General features: G+C 32.0%; 1 protein-coding gene across 1 annotated transcript; it reads right to left on the minus strand.

Annotated features, from left to right (window-relative positions):
• Positions 1–86: 86 nt before the first annotated feature.
• On the minus strand, positions 87–11,064 carry LOC147405346 (RING finger protein). Its single transcript, XM_086432688.1, has 4 exons — positions 10,146–11,064; positions 9,997–10,047; positions 9,789–9,861; positions 87–457 (listed from the first exon to the last, which is right to left on the minus strand). The coding sequence occupies exons 1-4, from the start codon at positions 10,796–10,798 to the stop codon at positions 302–304; spliced, it is 933 nt and encodes a 310-aa protein (XP_086288814.1). The 5' UTR covers positions 10,799–11,064; the 3' UTR covers positions 87–301.
• Positions 11,065–20,282: the final 9,218 nt, after the last annotated feature.

The following is a 20,282-nucleotide window of genomic DNA, read 5'->3' on the forward strand; positions in this document are numbered from 1 at the left end:
ATATAACGTATTTTAAAATAGTGCTGGATTTGATTCGAAACAGACAACATTGTACTATTGTGAGCCTGAACATTACAGCTTGGGAAACAAATTCTAGATGATGTTAATTACGCCACAACCTTTTATAATTTTGGATGTTTCTCAATGAATTGAAATTAAAGAAGTAAAAAAAAACAAAAAAAAGCAACAGCACCCGTCATGTAGAAAGAGAAGAAATAAATAAAAAAGATGAGGGGAGTAGTAATTGAGTAATTATACAACATGTGGGGGGGAGGGGGTGATAATAAATTAAAATATGATGTCAAGCAATCCTACCATAGTGTAGAACCATGACGTGATCTGTGGTTGAACAGTCTGGAAGTAAAGTGACAGCATCCATCCTTCTCCACACGTTATCACGAACATGTTGCAACGTCAAGAATGGTACAAGTTGTTGCCCTCTACATCTTATCTCAATCTGCTTCATTAGAAAAAGAAAAAAAATATAAGAAAAATGAAATATATATTAGAGACTCATAATGAAAATGAAATATAACATATAAGAAAAATATGATCTTCTCATAAATGTGTAAGCAATAAGTCAAAAATAAAAATGAGTTCTAGCTTATTTGATAAAACCTTTGAGTGATGATACCAAAGACGTGGGTTCAAATCCCGTTAGCATCAAATTACTAAACTCATTAAAAAATAGGTTTATCAATAAAATAAAATTTGGGTTTATGATTTGGTGGTAAAATAAAATTTATTCCAACTGTTGGACTATTATCATGATCCTAATTAACTTCAAAACTTTTGCTTAAATGATAATGGCAGCAAGCACTGTCACCAAAACAAAGGCAAATACATTGGTACCTTGGGAAATATGCGGATTTAACAATCTCACATTTACCACCTACGGTGTCCCGTTCCTAATCAAGGTCAGGTGGCACCCTCATTTTATGCCATGTGGCATTTTTGGTGACCCACGAATCATATGGATATGTAGTACATCCCTTAGTGAATCTACACACAAAATATTAGTTTGATTGGTGATGTGCATTGTCTTAAGAATGATTTATAATCGTTGTTTTTAAACTCTTTTTCAAGAGCTTAGATTAAGTGGTACAAGTTATCAAACACTATGATTTTTGGTATGTAGGTTCACCAAGGGATGGGCCACAAATCCATACGGTTAGTGGGTCCCCAAAAATACCACGAGGCTTAAAATGGGGTGTCACCTGACCTTGGTAGGAACGGGACACCGTTCTGGATCCCTACTCATTCAACTAATCTAGATTGTAGTTCCAAGTAGAAGAAAAACACAAAGTCGAAAAAAAACACTGGAAATTTGAAAATTGTGATAGTGAGAATGAAGATGAATACATTTGCATCATCTATGAGAAATTGCACATATCCCACACAATGAATTTTTCATCACCTATGCGCACGATGCAATTCCACCTCAAACATGAATCAAGCTAAATCACTTACCTATCTACTAACACAACAAACAATTGTTGGCCTTTTAAAAACCACCATGTACACACACCATCAAATCATTTTGGTCCACCCCGACTTGATCGCACGTCCCATGCACATGTGCAGCTGCCTCAAGCTGATTGCTTAGTTAACTCCGAAGAAGGACCTCGACTTGTCCTCTCGAAATATAGGAACCACCCCAAAAATTATTAACAACTTGAAAACACAAATATGTCTCTATCTCATATGTGAAAGAGACTTTTTGTAGACGTCTACTATTCTGTATACCCTGTTTTGAACCTTCCATCAAGGTCTTGAAAATACCATCTATTATTGTATTTCTAGCTAGATTATACATTTCATCATACTTTTCTCTTTTCATTAGGACCATGCAATCACCTGTGATGTTTATAACTCCACCTCCAACTGAATACTTACAATCCATTAAGTCCAACCTATTAAATGATATTAGATTCTTTCGGATCTTTGGGACAAAAGCCACACTATCCAAAGTATGTACAACTCCATCAAATATTTTGATTTTCATCGTACCAACTTCTATGACATCACAAATTGTTCCTTCACCCAAGGAAACTACACTTCTTCTATTTTTGGAACATATCAAAATAATCTTTCTTAGAAGATATGTGAACGGATCAACTTGAATCTAATATATAATCATCATTAGAGAAAGTGTGCATACATTTGGAGATTGTGAGAACATCTCGTAATAATCATCATGATCATTTTTATTCTCCACTGCAATGATCTTACTACTATAACTATCCCCACTTTCTTTCTATTTCTTTTTCGCATGAATCAGACAACCCTTCCTAATGTGATCATATTCCTTGTAATAGTAGATTGTATGTTGTTCTTCCCTTTCAATTTAGATCTACTTCTATTATCTTTAGATCCCCTATCTGAAGTCCTTCGTCGATTCCCTCCACGGACAATCAAGCCTTGACCACTACAATCAAGTTGGGCCTCTTCCTAATATCGTTTGATAGAAGTATTACTTTGAGTTCTTCCAGCTTCTCTGTATCTCTCCCATACAAAAGTGTTATCATTAAATTATTGTAAGAATCTAAACATGGGGTAAGAAGCATAAATAGTCTTATTTTCTTCTTCCAACTTAACATCAATCTTCTTTAGTTGATCGAAGATCTGATTGAATACATTCATGTGTTCTAGGAAATTTACACTCTTTGCCATCTTCAAGGAATAAAATTTTCTTTTTAGAAATAACTTGTTAATCAAGCTTTTATTCATATAGAGATTTTTTAACTTTTCCAGTAGTTCTGGTGTTAATCTTCCTCCATAATATTAAAATAAAATGTTATCTGTAAGACAAAATCGAATTGTACTAACTTTTCTCGTTTCAATGTCTTCCCAATCAACATCTGTCATATTCTTTGATTTATTAGAATTCCCCTTCAACATTTTAGCTAGACTCTATTGGACTAAGATGTCCTTCACCCTTCTTTGCAATAGATTAAAATTATCATTCCCATCAAATCTCGACCTCAAACTTCATGGTCAAACTTTTCACGACCATTGTATAAATCCAAAAAGAAAATAAACATTATCTCAAAAAACACAATCAATCTGTATTTTTTTTTTTTTGTGTAGAAATCTACTTCCTTTGATACCAATTATTGTGAATTTGAAGATTCATGTTCAATATGATCATGACAAAAATAATAAAGAGGAAAAAATCAAAGAACTCTGAGATTTAAAAACGATGCCTATGTTCATAGATAAATCTAATTTTCTTTACTAAAACATCAAAGGAGAATAATACAGGGAAGCACGACTCAATTTTTAATCCCTAACCCAAGTCTTGGAACCCTTGTACATCCATCTCCATGTCTCTCTCAAAGCCTAGAAAAGAAAACCCTAATCTCTATATAAAAAACCCTCTAAAATTTAATATTTATAAGTATACAAAGTAGGAACTTATCCTAGCCATTAGATTAAACCCTAATCCAACTCTTGAGATAAAAGACATAATAAATTACATTCAACAACCAAAGAGATGAGTAAAGTTATAATAATAATAAATAAATAAAAAAAAACATATATCAGGATCAAAGAGATGATTTCAACTAAATATTACTACAAATCTAAATTAAACATCAGATTCTTTTTGACAAGTATCAGGTCACCTTTTGCTTTTAGAATAGAAAATTTTAAGTACCTTGGTATTGCTGTTTATCTTGATAAGTTATCAGATTGACACAAAAAAAAAAAAAAAAAATTCCCATAACGATAATAGCATTGCAGGTGGACCAATTAAAAGCGTGCACATTAAGTATTGGATCATTTTTCATTTTCATTAATATTTTATATTTATTAACTTTTCTTATTGAAGTCATGCTTACATCCTACGTGCGATAGGTGAGAGATAAATACCAATTTTTTTTATTTTTTGGTACCTTATTATTTAACGTCTACTTTACCCGTTTTCCGTTAAACGTTATTAATTCAGTCAGTGGTCAGCGATGGAAACCAACCAGCCAAGAGCCTAGGACTGCCCGTTCCACCATCTTAAGCTGCCCGAGTTTAATCATTACTGGACCCAACTAAACTTTTCTCCTAAAGCAGAATCATGACCCCTTAGACTCGCTCATTTCCTCGCCAACATTTTATTCCTTTTTAAAAAAAAATAATATAATAATAAAGAGAGATTTTATTGACAAAAAACTTTTTTTTCTTACGTGTTACAAGTAAATATTGGTGTGTTAATAGAGTTTTCTTAAGAAATAGTAACGGACCCAAAAAGTACGGCGAGGAATCGGCACGATTTCTCGTTTCTTTCTCTCTCTAATATACGAATCTCATGCACGTCTTCTTCACGTTGATCTCCCTTCAAAAACCCTAATAATAAGCAGAAGTCCTTTAACTTTATATAAAATCTTCTAAAACTCCTTAAATTAATTCTATATGCATTTTCATTCTCACCAACACTTAGAATATAAACATGTATTTGTCTTGTTATGTCTATATGGTCCAAGTTTTCTCCTCTTCACCAAGTTGGAATGATTCTGTTGTAGATTTATCCTTCATGCATTGCTTTCCTCCAACGTAAAATATTTGCTTTATTAGATATTTAACTTTATTTTTGTGTAGGTTGTGGATGTGATGATGGAGTATTTTATATTCCTACAAAGTGCACCACTTATGGGAGAATTTTTAAGCACAAAACTTAGGTGTGTAGGGTAAGATGTTAGTTGAAAAGCTAAGTTGAATTGGTCGAAAGCATGACGAAACGACGAGGCGATAACGCATGCAGATGGGTGTAAAGAAGACACGGTCTACGTGTGATTCTCTTGTCCCTAGGATCAGATTTATGATGTATATGCTAGAATCATATTTCTTTTATATGTTGATGTCAACTAGGTCAGGATAATCTATGTGAATATGTTCTAGAGCTCTTAAAGTCAATGGAATCCATGTAAAAACCTAAAAAAAAAAAAAAAAAAAAAAAGAAAAAACAGAAAAGAAAAGGAAGAACTACCCACCTTGAAAGACATCTCATTCCTTTCTATCTATTGATTATTTTACTGATTGATGCTTTTTTTTAAAATCAAATCTTCTCATGGATTGTGTCTTATCTTCACAACAATATATTAAAGTACTTTTAATTATGAGACTTAGATGAGCAAAAAAATAATGATGAAAATTCACCACACATGGTGAATCTGAAAACCAGGTTCATTTGAGATCCAATCACTCAAAGATCATATTGTCCTTCAAAGGTATAGGAAAGAGAAAGAGGGATTCTCCTAAATTTGTGGGATAATCAAAGATTACTTAATTTCTTTAATGCATGTTGATGCATCTCATGTTTCACACCCACTATTGTTTAAATGATTGGGTACTTAGTTGCATGCCATGTGCCAAAGAAGAGGTCTAGCAGTTTGAGAGACATGGCAATCACCTTCTTGGTTGAAGTCATTTCCCCACTTATTATTAGAATCACTTGGCCGGTGGAAGATCCTAGAGATTCAATGGAGGCATAAAAGGCTTGACCTCTATAACAAAATATATGACCATACATCATTATTTAATTAAAAGAAAAAAAAAAAAGAATGTTGATTTGTGTATCATATATGCTAATTATTAGCTAGAATGTATTTTAACAACTGTCATATATAATATATGTTTAGGCGAGGGAGCATGGCATAACTTATACAATTTCTAGCTAATAATTAAGGGCTCTTCCCTTGTATTGTTTCCTCTATCAATACCATAGTTTTGCAATTTAGCCAAAAAAGAAAAAAAAAAGATTTATACAATTTCAAAAACTAGTTCATGGTAGTTGCTTTTGGCCTATTTGAACTTGACAATTGTTTCTTAGAAATAAGGTGCAATCTTAATCTCAACCATAGTAAGTTCAGATTTGGAAATTATTCGGCAGATTATCATCACTTAGATTTAATTCAGATAAATCTAGAAAATTTCTTGAATTTTTTTGGGGATTAGTGAAGGTTGAAGAAGACAGAATGATCTTGAGGTTGAAGAGGTTAATTGGCAAATCACAATTTGCCAATTAATTAGTCGATTGAATTGGCTAGTCCCTTGTTTGGAGAATTTGGTGACATGGCTGATATTAATTATTAGTTCATATACTGATGAAGTATAAGGAAACAAGAGAAGTATTTCGGATTGCACCTAGAGGGCCAGTTGAATATGTAAACTTCAAGGAGTTAATATGAGTTAAAGAGGAATGATCATCATATGAGGATCTTCTAATGTTCATCAACCTAAAATATCTGAACTACCATAGCATGTCTAGCTGTAATAGAGAAACAAACGTAGCTGTAAGAATTGATTGTTGAAATTTATTTATATGGTTATCAAACCTAGAAAACAAAAAATTTATGATTCATATACAATAGTTTAGCATAAACTTTTGAAGGGAAGTTAAGAGTTAATTATTCCTAAATTTAATAATAGAAATACTCATAGTTGTCTTTGAAAACATGTTCTCTTATTAAGGAGTAATAGAATTTTATTGATTCTTAAGAAAATTACATGAACTCCAATATGGTTTGTGTTGTAAATGAAAGAAATCTAATTTTGAAGTAAACGCTAACTAATATAAGATACGCTTACATAATCATAATCTAATATTAATCTCATCTTTATCCTAATCTTCATGGGAAGAATTGGTGCATCAATTAATACACACACCTTATTAAATGCATCCTAAAATGGTCTGGTGTATCATTATATGTCATCACAATGAGTTGAATTCACACCATCTCTAATACTCTATTGTGTGGGACATGGAACAATAAACAAAAAAAAAAAAAAAGGACAAAAAAAAAACAGAAGAGATAATTAAAGAAAGCAGTACAACTTCTCCTAAAAATAATGGATTCCCAATATATGCATTAGCTAGCTTTGGTGACAAGATAAAGAGAGAATCTATTGTGTAAATCAATTTGTATCGCACAAGAAAAATATGAATTTCTTCACCAGCACTGTTGGTGAATCCAACACTATGAGAAGGGACAACCAAAGGTCTTTCTACTAAAAATGGTTTAAACCACTTTAGAGTAAGATTCGCCAATATCATGCAAGTATAACATCTAATTAGATAGAGAGAAGTAGATGCTTTTGCTTCCTATGTGTCTTCTACTTATTCTTCCTTTTTGATTCTGTAAATTCTCTTCCATTTTTGGCTCGCAAGGCTCTTATGGGTGATCTCTTGAATCTCCCGAGTCCTAGACGAGTTCATGCTGTGTAATTTTTTCTTCTTTTAATACAATTTTCTCTCTTGCTTAGCAAAAAAAAAGATGTCGGTTTCACATACTGACAGTTTCCCTTTAAGAAACTGAGCAAGCTTATGGGGATAAATGATCTATCTCTTGAAAGGTTTGACTGAATGCATTATAGAATCAAGCATCATGAAAGCTTTGAGTGTAATTATAGCCATTTTTTTAAAGTGGGAGGTCTTGGGCAAGTGGCTTCAATGGAATGAAACGTGAGACTCGTGAACATGACTTTTTAAACTGAATATATAAAATGAATATAGAATAAGATAAATTCAATAAAATGGATAAATATATAAGTAAATAATGGAAAAAACATAAATTAAGCCATTTTGATATGAGGCAAAAAGATGTTTTTGATGTATTAAATCTAGAATAATCTATTATCATTAAACCAAGAGTAACCTTGTAAATCCATGAGTACTTCAATTTGATTATTCCTTCCTATTCTATTCTTATTATAATCACCAGGCATTGTTTAATAACTCATCAATCATATGAAATATTTGAAAGAGCATTTCAAAGTCTCCATTTGAAAATCCAAACCATGAAACAAAGTCCATTTAAAAATAAATTATTTTTATCACTGGACCGGGGCTAGAAAATGTGATTCAAGGAAAAAATATTGAAGATACCAACTAGTTTAGTTCAAAAATTAAACCATATAAAGTTTTTCAAACTCTATTTACACCTTTAGATCATATCAAAACCAAACTATGAAACAAAGTCTCCATTAAAAAAATACTTTTAATCACTGAAATGGGGCTAGAAATCAAATGTGATTCAAGGGAAAAATGTTTGCCCTTTAGTAGAAAATGGAAATCTCTCAAATTATAAGATTTATCTCTTACTTAAAGTTCAATGCTTAGAATTATGTTTTCTTTACTAGACGTCTTTCCCTCTTAGGAGGAATTGAAATCTATCTATTTTTTATGAGATTAAAAAAACCATAGTGAGGTTTATATAGAGAACAATAGAAAGAATCTTAAATTGAAATATCTCTAGCTCACAGAAGTTAATCTAATGTAATCCTCATCTAATCTAATCTTTTCATACCTTTTATGAGAAGATGATCAACCTGTACCTTATTATTGTGTTTCCCATAGCTAAACTCTATTTGTACTGTTTCACGCATTTATATTGAACTTTGAACTCCAAACCTTGCACTTGATGTCATTGCCACTCAGAATGAACACTAATAAATGATCTAAAATGACTTAGAAAACTGGAGACTAGAAATATGCAATGAATTACCACAGCTTTCCTATGTGATATGGATATGGGCAATCTCCAGTATGCTTGGAGTTCCTCATCTCAATTGCAATAGCAAGTATGTGGTAACCTAAGTATTAATTACATTATAAAACTAGTAGAGCGTTTAGTATAGAACCAATATATGAAGTAATTTACCCGATGTGAAAAGAAATGGAGATCTTTTTTCCTCGATGTTTTTCCCTATCTTGAGAAGACTGTTATCCATTAGTAGTGAAAGACATGCCTCTACATAAGATGGAGTTGAATGGGAAAAAAGAACTTATGGGACTCTTGACAATATTTTTGACAAGTCAGAGAAATGATGATGATGTTTGGTTTCTCAATTTTAGATTTTTCCATGATTTAATGCAACCTTATGACATTTTTTCTTAATCATGCATTATCACAATTTGGGTAAGTATTATACAAGATCAAACAAAGAATGTCTTAGACAAGGAAAGATTTACCAATGGCAGGTTCTTTCACAAGGAATGATCAAATATATATTAGAAGGTATTTATCTATAATTAGTATTTTCTCATGTTAGGTAAGATTAGATTGATTAGAATTCTCTTTCTAATTTTAGATTATTTCAATTCTATATATAAACTCTTTAAAGGGTTGATGTATGATTAAATGCTTGTTTTGTTGGATTTTTCTTGTTAGGTTCTTTTCTCTTTCATTTGGTGTTTCCCAATACAATATAAAATGTTATTTCCTATATATAACAAAACTGATGTGAACAGTTAAAGTTCATTATCTCCACTCAACCCTTCACCTAAACCCATTCACTAGACAATTGATACAACTGATTAAACATGAAGCTTAGAACTATAACTAAGAAAATTTATTATCTAATAAGCCAAGGAGTTACTTGCTAGGTCAACTTTCCATAACAGGTAACCATCTGATGTGCTAACAATGCATGTATAAATGTCACACAAACATATTTGCCACCAAACTTTCTTTTTCTTTTTTTCAGGTAAGCGCCCGAATAGGCTGGTATCAGAAGAAATAAATACTGCCAGTAGTGAAGCTCTCTTAGTTATGCAGTTTCTTTTATGTTTCTAAAACTAAGCATATAGGAGAAATGAAACTAAATTTCTGGTTGAAGAGATGGGTATTTGTTTATTAGTTTTTGGATTCTCCAATGAAATTATGTCTCTTCAGCTTTATTTATTTACAAATTAAATGTGAGTTTATATGCCAATTTAATACCTAAGGGAGCACAATCAACCACTATATAATTTGCATTCAAAAGGAAAACACTTGCATTAAAATGACTTTAAATACCTCCGATTCGTTGTTCAGACTCAGTTTGTTAACTAGATACTTCATCAGCAATCGAACTGTCATCCTCTCATCTCTGTAGAATTCAAAAAATAAATAAAGAAAATACACATTGACACATAAGGGAAAGAGTGATTCTCTTGGATTGATCTAATTCATGAACTTAACCTTTTTTGCTAAGCTATTCATGAACAAAATGTAAGAGAATTACTTGATTCTTAGGTAGCTCTTTGATATTTGAGGCAAAAATGGTTCTTTTGATCTGCAATAAAAACTAGACTAAATTAGAGAAAAAAGTTCAAAAAAATTATAGGGTTAATTTTCTCCATGTTCAATTTTTTTCTTTAAACTTGTACTTACTGATTTTCTGATGCTTGGAGAACAAACCAAATACCAGGATGTGGTCTCCGTGGAGCATCGGCGACTCTCACATCGGAGCTAGGACCAGCCAAGCCCATATTTTGGTGTTGAAATGGTTGCGAGTAATACTGTCCTAGCGGCACCAAAGAAGAAGAAGAAGCTTGAGTGGGATTCCATAAATTAGGCCTATATCCCCATGGGATCTCAGAATAATTAGGAAAACTTAAGCTTGTTCTTGGATTTTGCAAGAACAAAGGTGTTGTAATACTAGTGTCACTAATCCTATTAGGAGCTAATAACCGAGGAGGAGCTCGGAACTCCCTCACATGTTGTGTGCTATTAGTACTACCAGGTAAGAGATCAAGTTCTATCAATCTGCCACTTGTAGCCGCTTGTTGGATTGGATCAAGTTTGAGCTCTGGACCGGTCGTGTGCCCGCCAAGACCTAATTGAAGCCACTTCTCATGTCTCTCTTCTTCGACATCCTTTGAACCTGAACCTGGTTCGTTTATGCTATTAGTTCTTGAATCGTCTTCGGCCATTGGACCAATCGTTTGATCAGATCCTAAGCAAACTTCACTATAATATTCATACCCACAAATCCTGCTCATTAAGATTAACGATCTGCTTATAACTGTCTCCACAACCACCATAACCGTAGTAGTATCGTTGTTGTTGTTTCATAAATATGTTTTCGATACTAACTGTGCTCATATCGGAACGCTAGCTTTCCTTTGATTCTTGTTTCTCTTCTTTGATCTCAATATAAGTATATATCAAAACCTTTCAAAAAGGTTGATCAAAAGGGAAAGAAACCAAAGAAGAGATACCCATTAGAGAGATAAGGGTCGTTTGTTGTTTCATCATAAAACTAACTAAAGACAACAACGAGAAAGAATCTTTCAAATCACACTTTACATATATCTCTTTGTTTGGAAGTTTGTGGAGATGAAATAGTTAGAGAGAGAGAGAGATCAGTAGTTCTTATATTAATTATATATATATATAGTATATATAGTGTGTGTGATTAAAGAAGCTAATAACTTAAGGACATGGTTTCAAGGACAAATTTACAGTTAAAGTTCTCCCTTTTTCATAAGGATACCAACAAAAGGTATTTTTATCCTCAAAAGGATTGAACTTATAAAACCAAGATCATCGGATTTAAGATTAGTAGGTAAGAAGATATTTTCATTTAAAGCGCAAGTTAGAGTCAAGGAGGTAGTATTACTTGTGCAAAATAGGTCAAGTTTTCAACCCTTTTGTAGTCTTTCTATCCTTTTCTTTGTGACTAATGGTCATGGCTAAGATTGATAAGTTTTCTCAATAAAGTTAATTCGGATACATCGTAAATACTTATACAAGAGATGTTCAATGTATCACTGCTACATACGATGAACACGTAGCTCTTGAGATCAGGACAACCTGACTTTTTCAGTTGTATATTTTCCAAGATTAACCTTTTAATATTTCAGAAATACTTTGTTTGATTAGCAAATAAAAAATATAAAAAATTAATACTACTGTGTAGGGCAATTTTGTAAGATCTTTTGAATTGCTAGGCCAAGAAGACAACAAAAATCTATTATCTCTTGAGTTGAATAAAATTACTATAATTGAAGCTTTCCAAAGAAAATAAAATCAATGTTTTTTTCAAAATACAATTTTTTTTTAGTGGTCAGCTGAGGTGAAGGTGGGATGAATGGGAGGTCATGGGTGCAACAAAAGAAACTTTCATTGAGAACATTATATCTATATCTGGTATCTAATATTTTTTTAATGCAGCTATGTTGTTTTATCTACAGTAATGTAAAACCTTCCTATAAAACACATATAAACGTTATCTTTAAGAACTAAAAGATGATGTATCCAAACTCCAAAGCAAAATATTATTTTTTTAGCTGTGTTTGCCGACCGTGTTATACTATACGGATCTAGATATAAGATACACTATCCACAATTTCTATATTTGTATTACATAACAATAAGTGGTAACCAAATCAGCATGTCCCACCAAAGAATTACGCAACCAAAAAAAGTGGGAAAGAAGAATTCTACCAAAAACTTGGGATTCCTCTTTCTCTCTCGTTCACTCTCATCATTCTTAGAAAAATACTTTTCTTATTAATTTAGTAAGATTTGGAGTCTTATTAAGGGTATTTTGCTCGAATGGATTACTCCATTGGAAATCCAACACCACGGACCTCTAGATTTCAATGAAAAACTCATCTAAAAAAATTCTTTTGGATTTGATCTAAGGTTTTGAAAATGGACGGCTACCAAACTTCTCCTTAGCTTTCAAATTTAAAATTAAAATTCAACAGTGAAAAATAACTTGTGTTTAATTTATTTTTTTCAAAGTTCATAAAAAAAATTTCCTCTAAAACCTAGTATAAGATTATGGTTTTGAATGCCACAAGTTGAGTCCAAGGACACTAAGGGTGAAATCCTTACTAACTTAGTCACTTAGTAAGGCTAGTTAGACTCTTTTTCTCAAATTTTGGAAAAAAGGGATTTGGCATAAGTGGGTTCAATTAGCGCATGCAGTTCGAATTTTGAAAACGATACCTACTTTTCTTTTTAATATTCAGTTGTCATCTTGGTATTTTTATTATACTATTTTTTTAATGATTTGTTTCATTGTTTTTTAATAAAATATATAGATTTTTAAGAGATTAGTTTTAATGGATATTTTTTTTATTCAACAGGGTATATGGACTTTTCTTTTATTATCCTAATATTTTTTTAACATCTATAGATTTTGATTTTTTTTATTCCTTAAAATTAACTTCTTGACGGAAATTTGTATTGTATTTTCTTTTTGTGAAATTGGGTTTAAAGGATTTTCCTTTTGTATTTCTTCCTAGTTAGTAAAAGATTAGATGAAAACCTAAGTTTTGACATTACAACAATTGGTTTTCTAAAGTTCTTAGTTGAAGGAGGCAATGGAAAATCATTGAATAATTTCAAAGATCAATTGAAGAGGTAAGCGTCGAGTGATTTTGAAAATCATGATGATGAAATTTTTCCTTTTTTTAAGTTAGTATTTTTTTTTGGTTGTATTAAGAATTTGTCATTATACTTATTTTTTGGGATTAATTTTATATAAAATTTGGATGTAAATTTTTATTACATCAAAATAGACTTGTATTAGTATTAGATGAACATTATGCAAGCTAAACTTATATAAGGATCAACGTCAGACAATACATGATGGAAACTAATCCAGCTCAAGATTTTCATCAAGGAAAATCTAATTCAGGATATGTAAAACAATTTTTGTTGCGGTCAAACTGACTAGGATTTATATAGTTCAGGAATTATTTATTATAATTAAAAAATTATTATCCAAATTACCACTAATAAGCAATGTATCGGACCCCATCACCATTGCATGGATATAACAATTATCATTGGATCAACGGGTTTTTTTTCTCTGGGGAGGGGGAGGTGTAAGTGGGCTTAGACCCAACCTTTAAGAGGCGAGTTGTACCTCACACCAACCCTAATCTCCATCGAGCTTAAGTCAATCGTCTAAGTCCAAACCCAACCCTAATGGGCTTGGGTTGGGTTCAAGTATTTTTTAGGCTTTATAAAAATATAAATTTATACATCTTTATGAGTTCATTAAAATTGAATTCAATATTCATATTTATGAAAATGATTAGATATGGAGTGATTTAATTATGTACTTCATTTAACTTTTTTTTTATATTACAAAATCATACATCCAATCATGCATATATATAATATATTAGTGGGCCAAATTGGACTTTGTTATGTCCTAAGCCGATCTAGATAATGGACTGGAAAATTTAGGCTCAAGATCAAGGTCTTAAAACTTGTTTTTTCAATAGGCTAGTTTGAAGGGGCTTGAAGCATCATATACAATTTTTGGTTCCAATAGAGATTTTTGAGTCTACCCAAAACTTGGGTTAAGCTTGGGCTAAGGCATTGTTTAACCTAACCATCCGTAGCTGACCATTATATATGTATAATGCATTTCCAATTTATTTAGAGAAATTCTATTGGCACTCCAACTTTTACTTATTACACCTCAATTATTTAAATTATTATCATTTTCCAATTAAAAATTAACACAAATCATTTAAAATAGAAATAACATTCCCACATCAAAATTTTCTTCATAATACTTGCACAAGATAAAAGAAGTCATGAAGTGCCATTATTGATAATAACCTATCCAACACAACACGTTGACATCAACAACAAATTGTCTACTTCAATCTCTTGATGTTGATCTTGTGCTCTTCCCCTTTCTATCTCTCTCCATCAAAGAGAAAAAAAAATATTCTTCTTTCCTAAAGTGAGAATGATATTCTCACCCTATTAATTTTTTATTTTTTATTTTTTAAATTCAATTGGGGGTGTAATAATTAAAAGTTGGGTTGTCAATTATTTTTTCCCATCTTTCTTCTAAGTCATACCTTTAAAATTATCTAAACTCCATTCTTAAAACAAATTTGAGTGGAAATCTTTAAAAAAGAAGATTAATAAAAATAATAAATAAATTAAATGAATAGTGTTGTTTCAACCCAAAGTACACTACTTCATTCTGTAAATCCAAAATAAATATGGTTTTAATTCGAGTTTGGCATGCATGAGGAATGATGGCGTTTAGCTCTAGACCCAAGGAGTTGAAACAAAACTAAGTGGCTCTCTGTGTAGGAATAGCGTTGCAAAGCATGTGCCCTCCTCCTGCACAACTATACGGTCTCCGAACTGTCAAATTCTCTCTCTCTGTCTCTCTCTCTCTGAGCAGTTGGTACTAGGACCCGAGCTTTTTAATTAATTAACTAATTTATTTGTTATTTTTATAGAAAGCTTACTGTTGAAAGTGTGTTTAATTTTGTATTTATTAATGGTGATTGGTTGTCTCTCTTCAATGCATTCTTCCTGAAAAGCTGCTTTCTTTCCAGCCCATCATCTCTCTCTCTCTCTCAATTCCTGAGAAAAGAAAGAAAATTATATATTTACTTTGTTAAGGTGGATATTTGTTTTGTCGTGGAGGGGTTAGTTGGGAGGTGTGGGCTTTGATGGAGTTGCATGGGCACAGAATGACTAAAGTTTCAAATAAACCTTGAGCTTTTTATATAATTAATTGTATAATGATCTTTTAATTAATCTTTCTAAGAAAAGCAAAACATATATGAATCGTGATAATCTGACTATCCCATGTGGCAAACGCAATTGACTAACTTGACTTGACAAGTTTGAGAATGTTAGATCTGCACTCCTCGGGATACATGCTGCACTTCCCCATAAAAAAGTATATCTCTAAAGAACTGTGTATCCCAAGGAGTGTGGATCTACGATTCTGGAACTTGTCACATCAGATAATCGATTGAGTATGTCACATGGTGTAGTCAAATTATCACGGCTCAACATATATATACTTTAGTTGATTAAAGTTCAATTAAAGTTAGATGATCAATAATATGACAATCTAATGTCTTTCGTAAAATATTGAAATTCTGTTGATTCATTTATTATGTACTCAAATATGATTTATAAGAAAAATAGTAAAGTTAGAGAAACTCTAAATGTTTCTTCATCTTTAAACGTTTAAAAATATATCTTATTTACTAAAGTCATTTTTTAAAAATAATTTGGAATGTGTGTTGTCCCGTAAATAAGATGATTCCCTGTAGGGGTGTAACTTGAGTGATCAACCCAAACACAACCCAAATTATAGAACCCTCAACCTGAATTTAATTCAACCTGACCATCAAGTTAGAACTCATTAACTCTCACTAACCCAAGCTCAACCCGAGATTGAGTTTCTAAAATTGGGTTAGCCCACGTTAGGTAATTTTGGACAAGTTGAGCAAACCTAATTTCATTTTGATCAATACATAAATTTTATTTTCTATCTTTAAAAAGTAAGACAAGATAAAATAAAAAAGATCACTAGTAAAAAAATTTGCACACAACCTTCAAATCCATCATTTAAATAATATTTAGACAAATCATCGTGTATATATATAGCAATAAATTTAAATGTAGAAAGATAAATCAATAAAAAAAAAATTTCCCTTAATTTTATAAATATATTTAGAAAAAAAAAATTATTTTTAAATAAATAAAAATATCTAAATGTAAATATGTAGCATCGGGTTCAGGTTGAGTTGGGGCTCAAAGTCTCAACTTGAATTGAATTCAAGTTGAGATTTCTTAGCCCAAGCTCAACTCATTTTCCATATATCCTAGCCCAAGCTTGCCCATCAATTGGGTTGAGTTTGGGTTAGCCTGCCCAAGTTGCATCTATGATTTCATGGCACAATTTAGTAACTTGCCAAATATTTAATGTCCTTGACTATATCAAAAAATTATAGGAAAATTATTTAAGGGACCATAACAAAGGGAACTTTTTTTTAACTAGTTCCTAAGTTTTGGGGATTCTCATATCACATTTTTAATGCCTTTGAAATACCTGAATTACCCTTCTCTCATCTTCTTCATATAGCTAGGTTTTCCAATGGTAAATGCGATCATTTTGACGATCTTTGATCGTGAATGACGAATGGAGAATGTTATTCTCTTAATTTTGAACATTTATATATATTGTTTTGATTTATTTCAATGATTTATATAAAAAAGAACGCAATTGAGATTCTAATTTTTTTTTATAATTGTGTTGTAATTTTTTGTGTAACTATAATTTATGCATTTCGAGGAGATTTTTTATGTGTAACCATAGAGATCATCCTCACCAAAAATCAGCCTATTCCAAAACTTCGAACCCATGTAGGACAAAACATGTTGGGCAAATTATTGGGTAAATGGTTGGGTGCCGAACGGGACCCTATATATATCACATTTACAATGTTAAGTTCACCACTTTTTATTATCTATTTAAACGTTTTTATTGTTGAACTCATTACTTAGTGCAGAGTTCACCACTTTTGATTGGTTCTAGATCACCCATGTCCTGATCCGCCCGGACCCAATTTGATAAAGTCGGAAAGACCTAATTCTATTGTATATCAAATCGAGTTTGACTCAATCTGGACCCAATCCTATTGTACATTGGACCGAGTTTGGACCTTACTATTGAGATCCGATAAGAAATTAAGAATTGGATCCAATCATTACCGGATCAGTCACAGGTCTGATCCGAACTTTACAAAATCGACCCTGATCCGATCAATTGATGGTCCAAACTAATATGTTTGAGATGCAATGAGGATATTAATAACTTGATTTTTGAAACCAGAAAGACTTTCCAACCAACGGCTGAGATGGGAAGAGTACTATAGGGATCCTAGGGATCCGTACTAGTTTCCTACGGAAAGGTTTTACTTTGCAGGGAATATCTTAACACGTAGGATTCATTCTTTCTGAATAAAAGCACGACGACAAAGAGTCGAACCATCAAATAAAATCCCAAAGGACGAGAGAAGACATTGATTGGATGTATGAGAGACGACCATTGAATCAATTAAGACCCGTACAATTAACTTTCAATCTTTTTCCAATCCCATTAGAGGAAGTGGTTTCTCTTCCCCACCATGTTATACTCGAATGCATGAAAAACTTTAAAAACATAAAATAAAGAAAGAGAGAGAGAGAGAGAGTTTTATTTGGTCGACCCAATCGTCATCAAACCATCACCATTGCATCTCCTTCTACATTAGGTAGTATTAATGTTCTAAATCACCATTCGACTTGAATGTCAAAAGAATTGAGTCAACTCGTCGAGTTTCTAAAGTACTTTGCATGTACTGCACTCGATGTTCTGATAAATAGATAGGATGGGAGAAGTGGGGCTTATGTCAGTTTGAGTAAGTCTAGTCTTACTTGAGCTCAACTTGGCATCCAAAAACATGATCCAATGCCATAAGGATGTAGGGGACAAAATTCTATGGACATTTAAAAAAAAAAATGAAAAAACTCCTTAAAAAATAATTATTATTTAGAGTAGGGATCGAGTTGTGTCTCGTTCTAAACCAAGGTCAGGTGACACCCCAATTTATGTCACGTGGCATTTTTTTGTGTCCCACAAACCGAATGGGATATATGGTTCATCCATTGGTGAATCTACACACAAAAAGCCAGTTTGATCGCCGATGTGAATCCATTGATTATAGCATTGACTTAAGAATGATTTCTAATCCTTGGATTTAAATTCTTTTTCAAGAGATTAGATTTAGTGGATACAAGGGATGGACCACATATCCATATGGTCAGTGGGTCCCAAAATGCCAAATGGCATAAATTTGAGTGCTACCTGACCTTGGTTAGGAGCAGGACACCTGACTCGATCCCTACTCTATTATTTTTTGCTATTAAAATTTTCTTTTAAATTTGAGAGTTCAGTTGGAGTCCGGTAGCATTTCAAAAACCTTGGATCAAGCCTAAAAAGATTTATTTGATTGGATATGAGTTTCTATAAAATCTAAAGGGTTGAGGTCACAATGTGAAAAAACCCAAATTTGATGGCTTTGGGCCCTTAAATTTCATAAAATTCAATGGACCAAGTGGTCGAATTGGCAATGAATTTTTCTTTGTCAATTTTTTTTCGACAAGTCGAAATTATCAAATTAATGAAGGATGGGAGAAATTCAACAATTCTAAGCCATCAAATCTGGGAACATCAAGAATTTCGAAGGTCCTAGGCCGTCAAAATTCAGTTTCTAAAATTTGTGGGCTTTGGCCCGTCAATTTTTAATGTCAAAATTTTCAGTTTTCACATAGTGGGTGTTATATTGCCAATTTGAGTTTAATGACCCTTAGTAAGGTTTGAAATCTAAATTAATATAGAAAGTGTTTATGCTTTGGAGTCTGGATCCTATACACCTAGGGGGAGAATTGAAACTCTCCTCCCACACCTCAATACATGTCGGGTAAATCACAATCTTAGAAATTAAAACTTAAAATATCTTCTTTTCATAATTCCTTGGATTGTGGCTAATGTAAGGGATTTCACAAACTCTCAATTGACAAATCTTGAAACCTAATATGGCTATAAATTGGGAATGCCATCAACACACGTGGATTCGTGCAATTAGTGGATTTGGGATTTGGTGAAATCCCAACTTGACTTTCTTGTGAGAAAAAAATTTCTTTGGAGTAATTTTTTTCTTTCTTCTTTCTTCTTCAACTGCAAAATGCTATGTGGTATAGTATTGTCAACAAATTGGGTCTATATTAGATTGGGGTGGATTTGGTATCAATCCAATAAGAATCAGATCAAATATGAGACTGGTCAGATAAATATGGGATTAAATCCTTATCAGATTTGGTTTTTATCGAATCTCAATATTAAGATCCAAATCTGATACATTAACAATCGGATTGGGTTTGGATTGAGCCAAACCCAATTATATATATTAAATTTGACTAAACTTTATGTATCTCAACAAATATATTATATAATTTATGTAATATTTAACATACTCTCGTTTCAGGAACTAATCCAATAAGATGTTGAATCGAAACCTTATCAGATCGGATCCTTATCAGACTAAAAAAACATTGATCCAAACCTGAAGTTATTGAATCGAAACGAATCATAGGATCAAATTTTAGGTATGACATGATCCATTGACAACCCTAATGTGGTATACTCTCTGGATTTATTGCTTCATCCATATTTAGCAATTCTCAAACAAATTCACAAATTATATATGTATAATATAAGAACAAATTAAAAAAATAATTAGAATTTTTGTTTTTAGGGCAAATTATTCATGATTTATTCATTTTCTAATTTAAAAAAATAGAAAAAAAAAAACTTTGTGTAAAAAGGGGGAAATACATATTTTTTTCGACATAGTAAACTCATATCGATTTTCAAGAAACCCAAGTTTCTATTGTGTATAAGATTTCTTGTATCCTGTTGACAGTACGTTGAGTTGCGAGGGTGCAGGGGGTAGAGAAATGGGTAATTGTGTAATATTTTCTAAAGGATTTTCTATTTTTTGGGGTGTTTTATTTGAGGAGATTTATATGTTTTAGTAACTCTAGATTTTATAAATAGAGATTTCTAAATGTGTAAAATTTATGAGAAAATAGTGATTGTTCTTGTCCTGATCTGTAGATGTAGGTAGGGGTAGAAATAGGTTAGGTCGTGTTATGTTGAGGTGAGAGTATTATGAAAATATACCAAACCCA

This window comes from Akebia trifoliata, chromosome 3 (assembly GCF_017979445.1).
Source record: "Akebia trifoliata isolate Shusen 1 chromosome 3, ASM1797944v1, whole genome shotgun sequence".
Classification (NCBI taxonomy): Eukaryota; Viridiplantae; Streptophyta; class Magnoliopsida; order Ranunculales; family Lardizabalaceae; genus Akebia; species Akebia trifoliata.

What these genes read in the sequence shown, in the direction of transcription:
- LOC147405346 (XM_086432688.1), bottom strand. Translation starts at nt 10,798, where the DNA reads ATGGTGGTTGTGGAGACAGTTATAAGCAGATCGTTAATCTTAATGAGC. An exon ending in AAGAGCTACCTAAGAATCAA is followed by an intron (nt 9,862 to 9,996) that starts GTAATTCTCTTA and finishes TGAATTCTACAG; the next exon opens with AGATGAGAGGATGACAGTTC. An exon ending in GTCTGAACAACGAATCGGAG is followed by an intron (nt 458 to 9,788) that starts GTATTTAAAGTC and finishes CTAATGAAGCAG; the next exon opens with ATTGAGATAAGATGTAGAGG.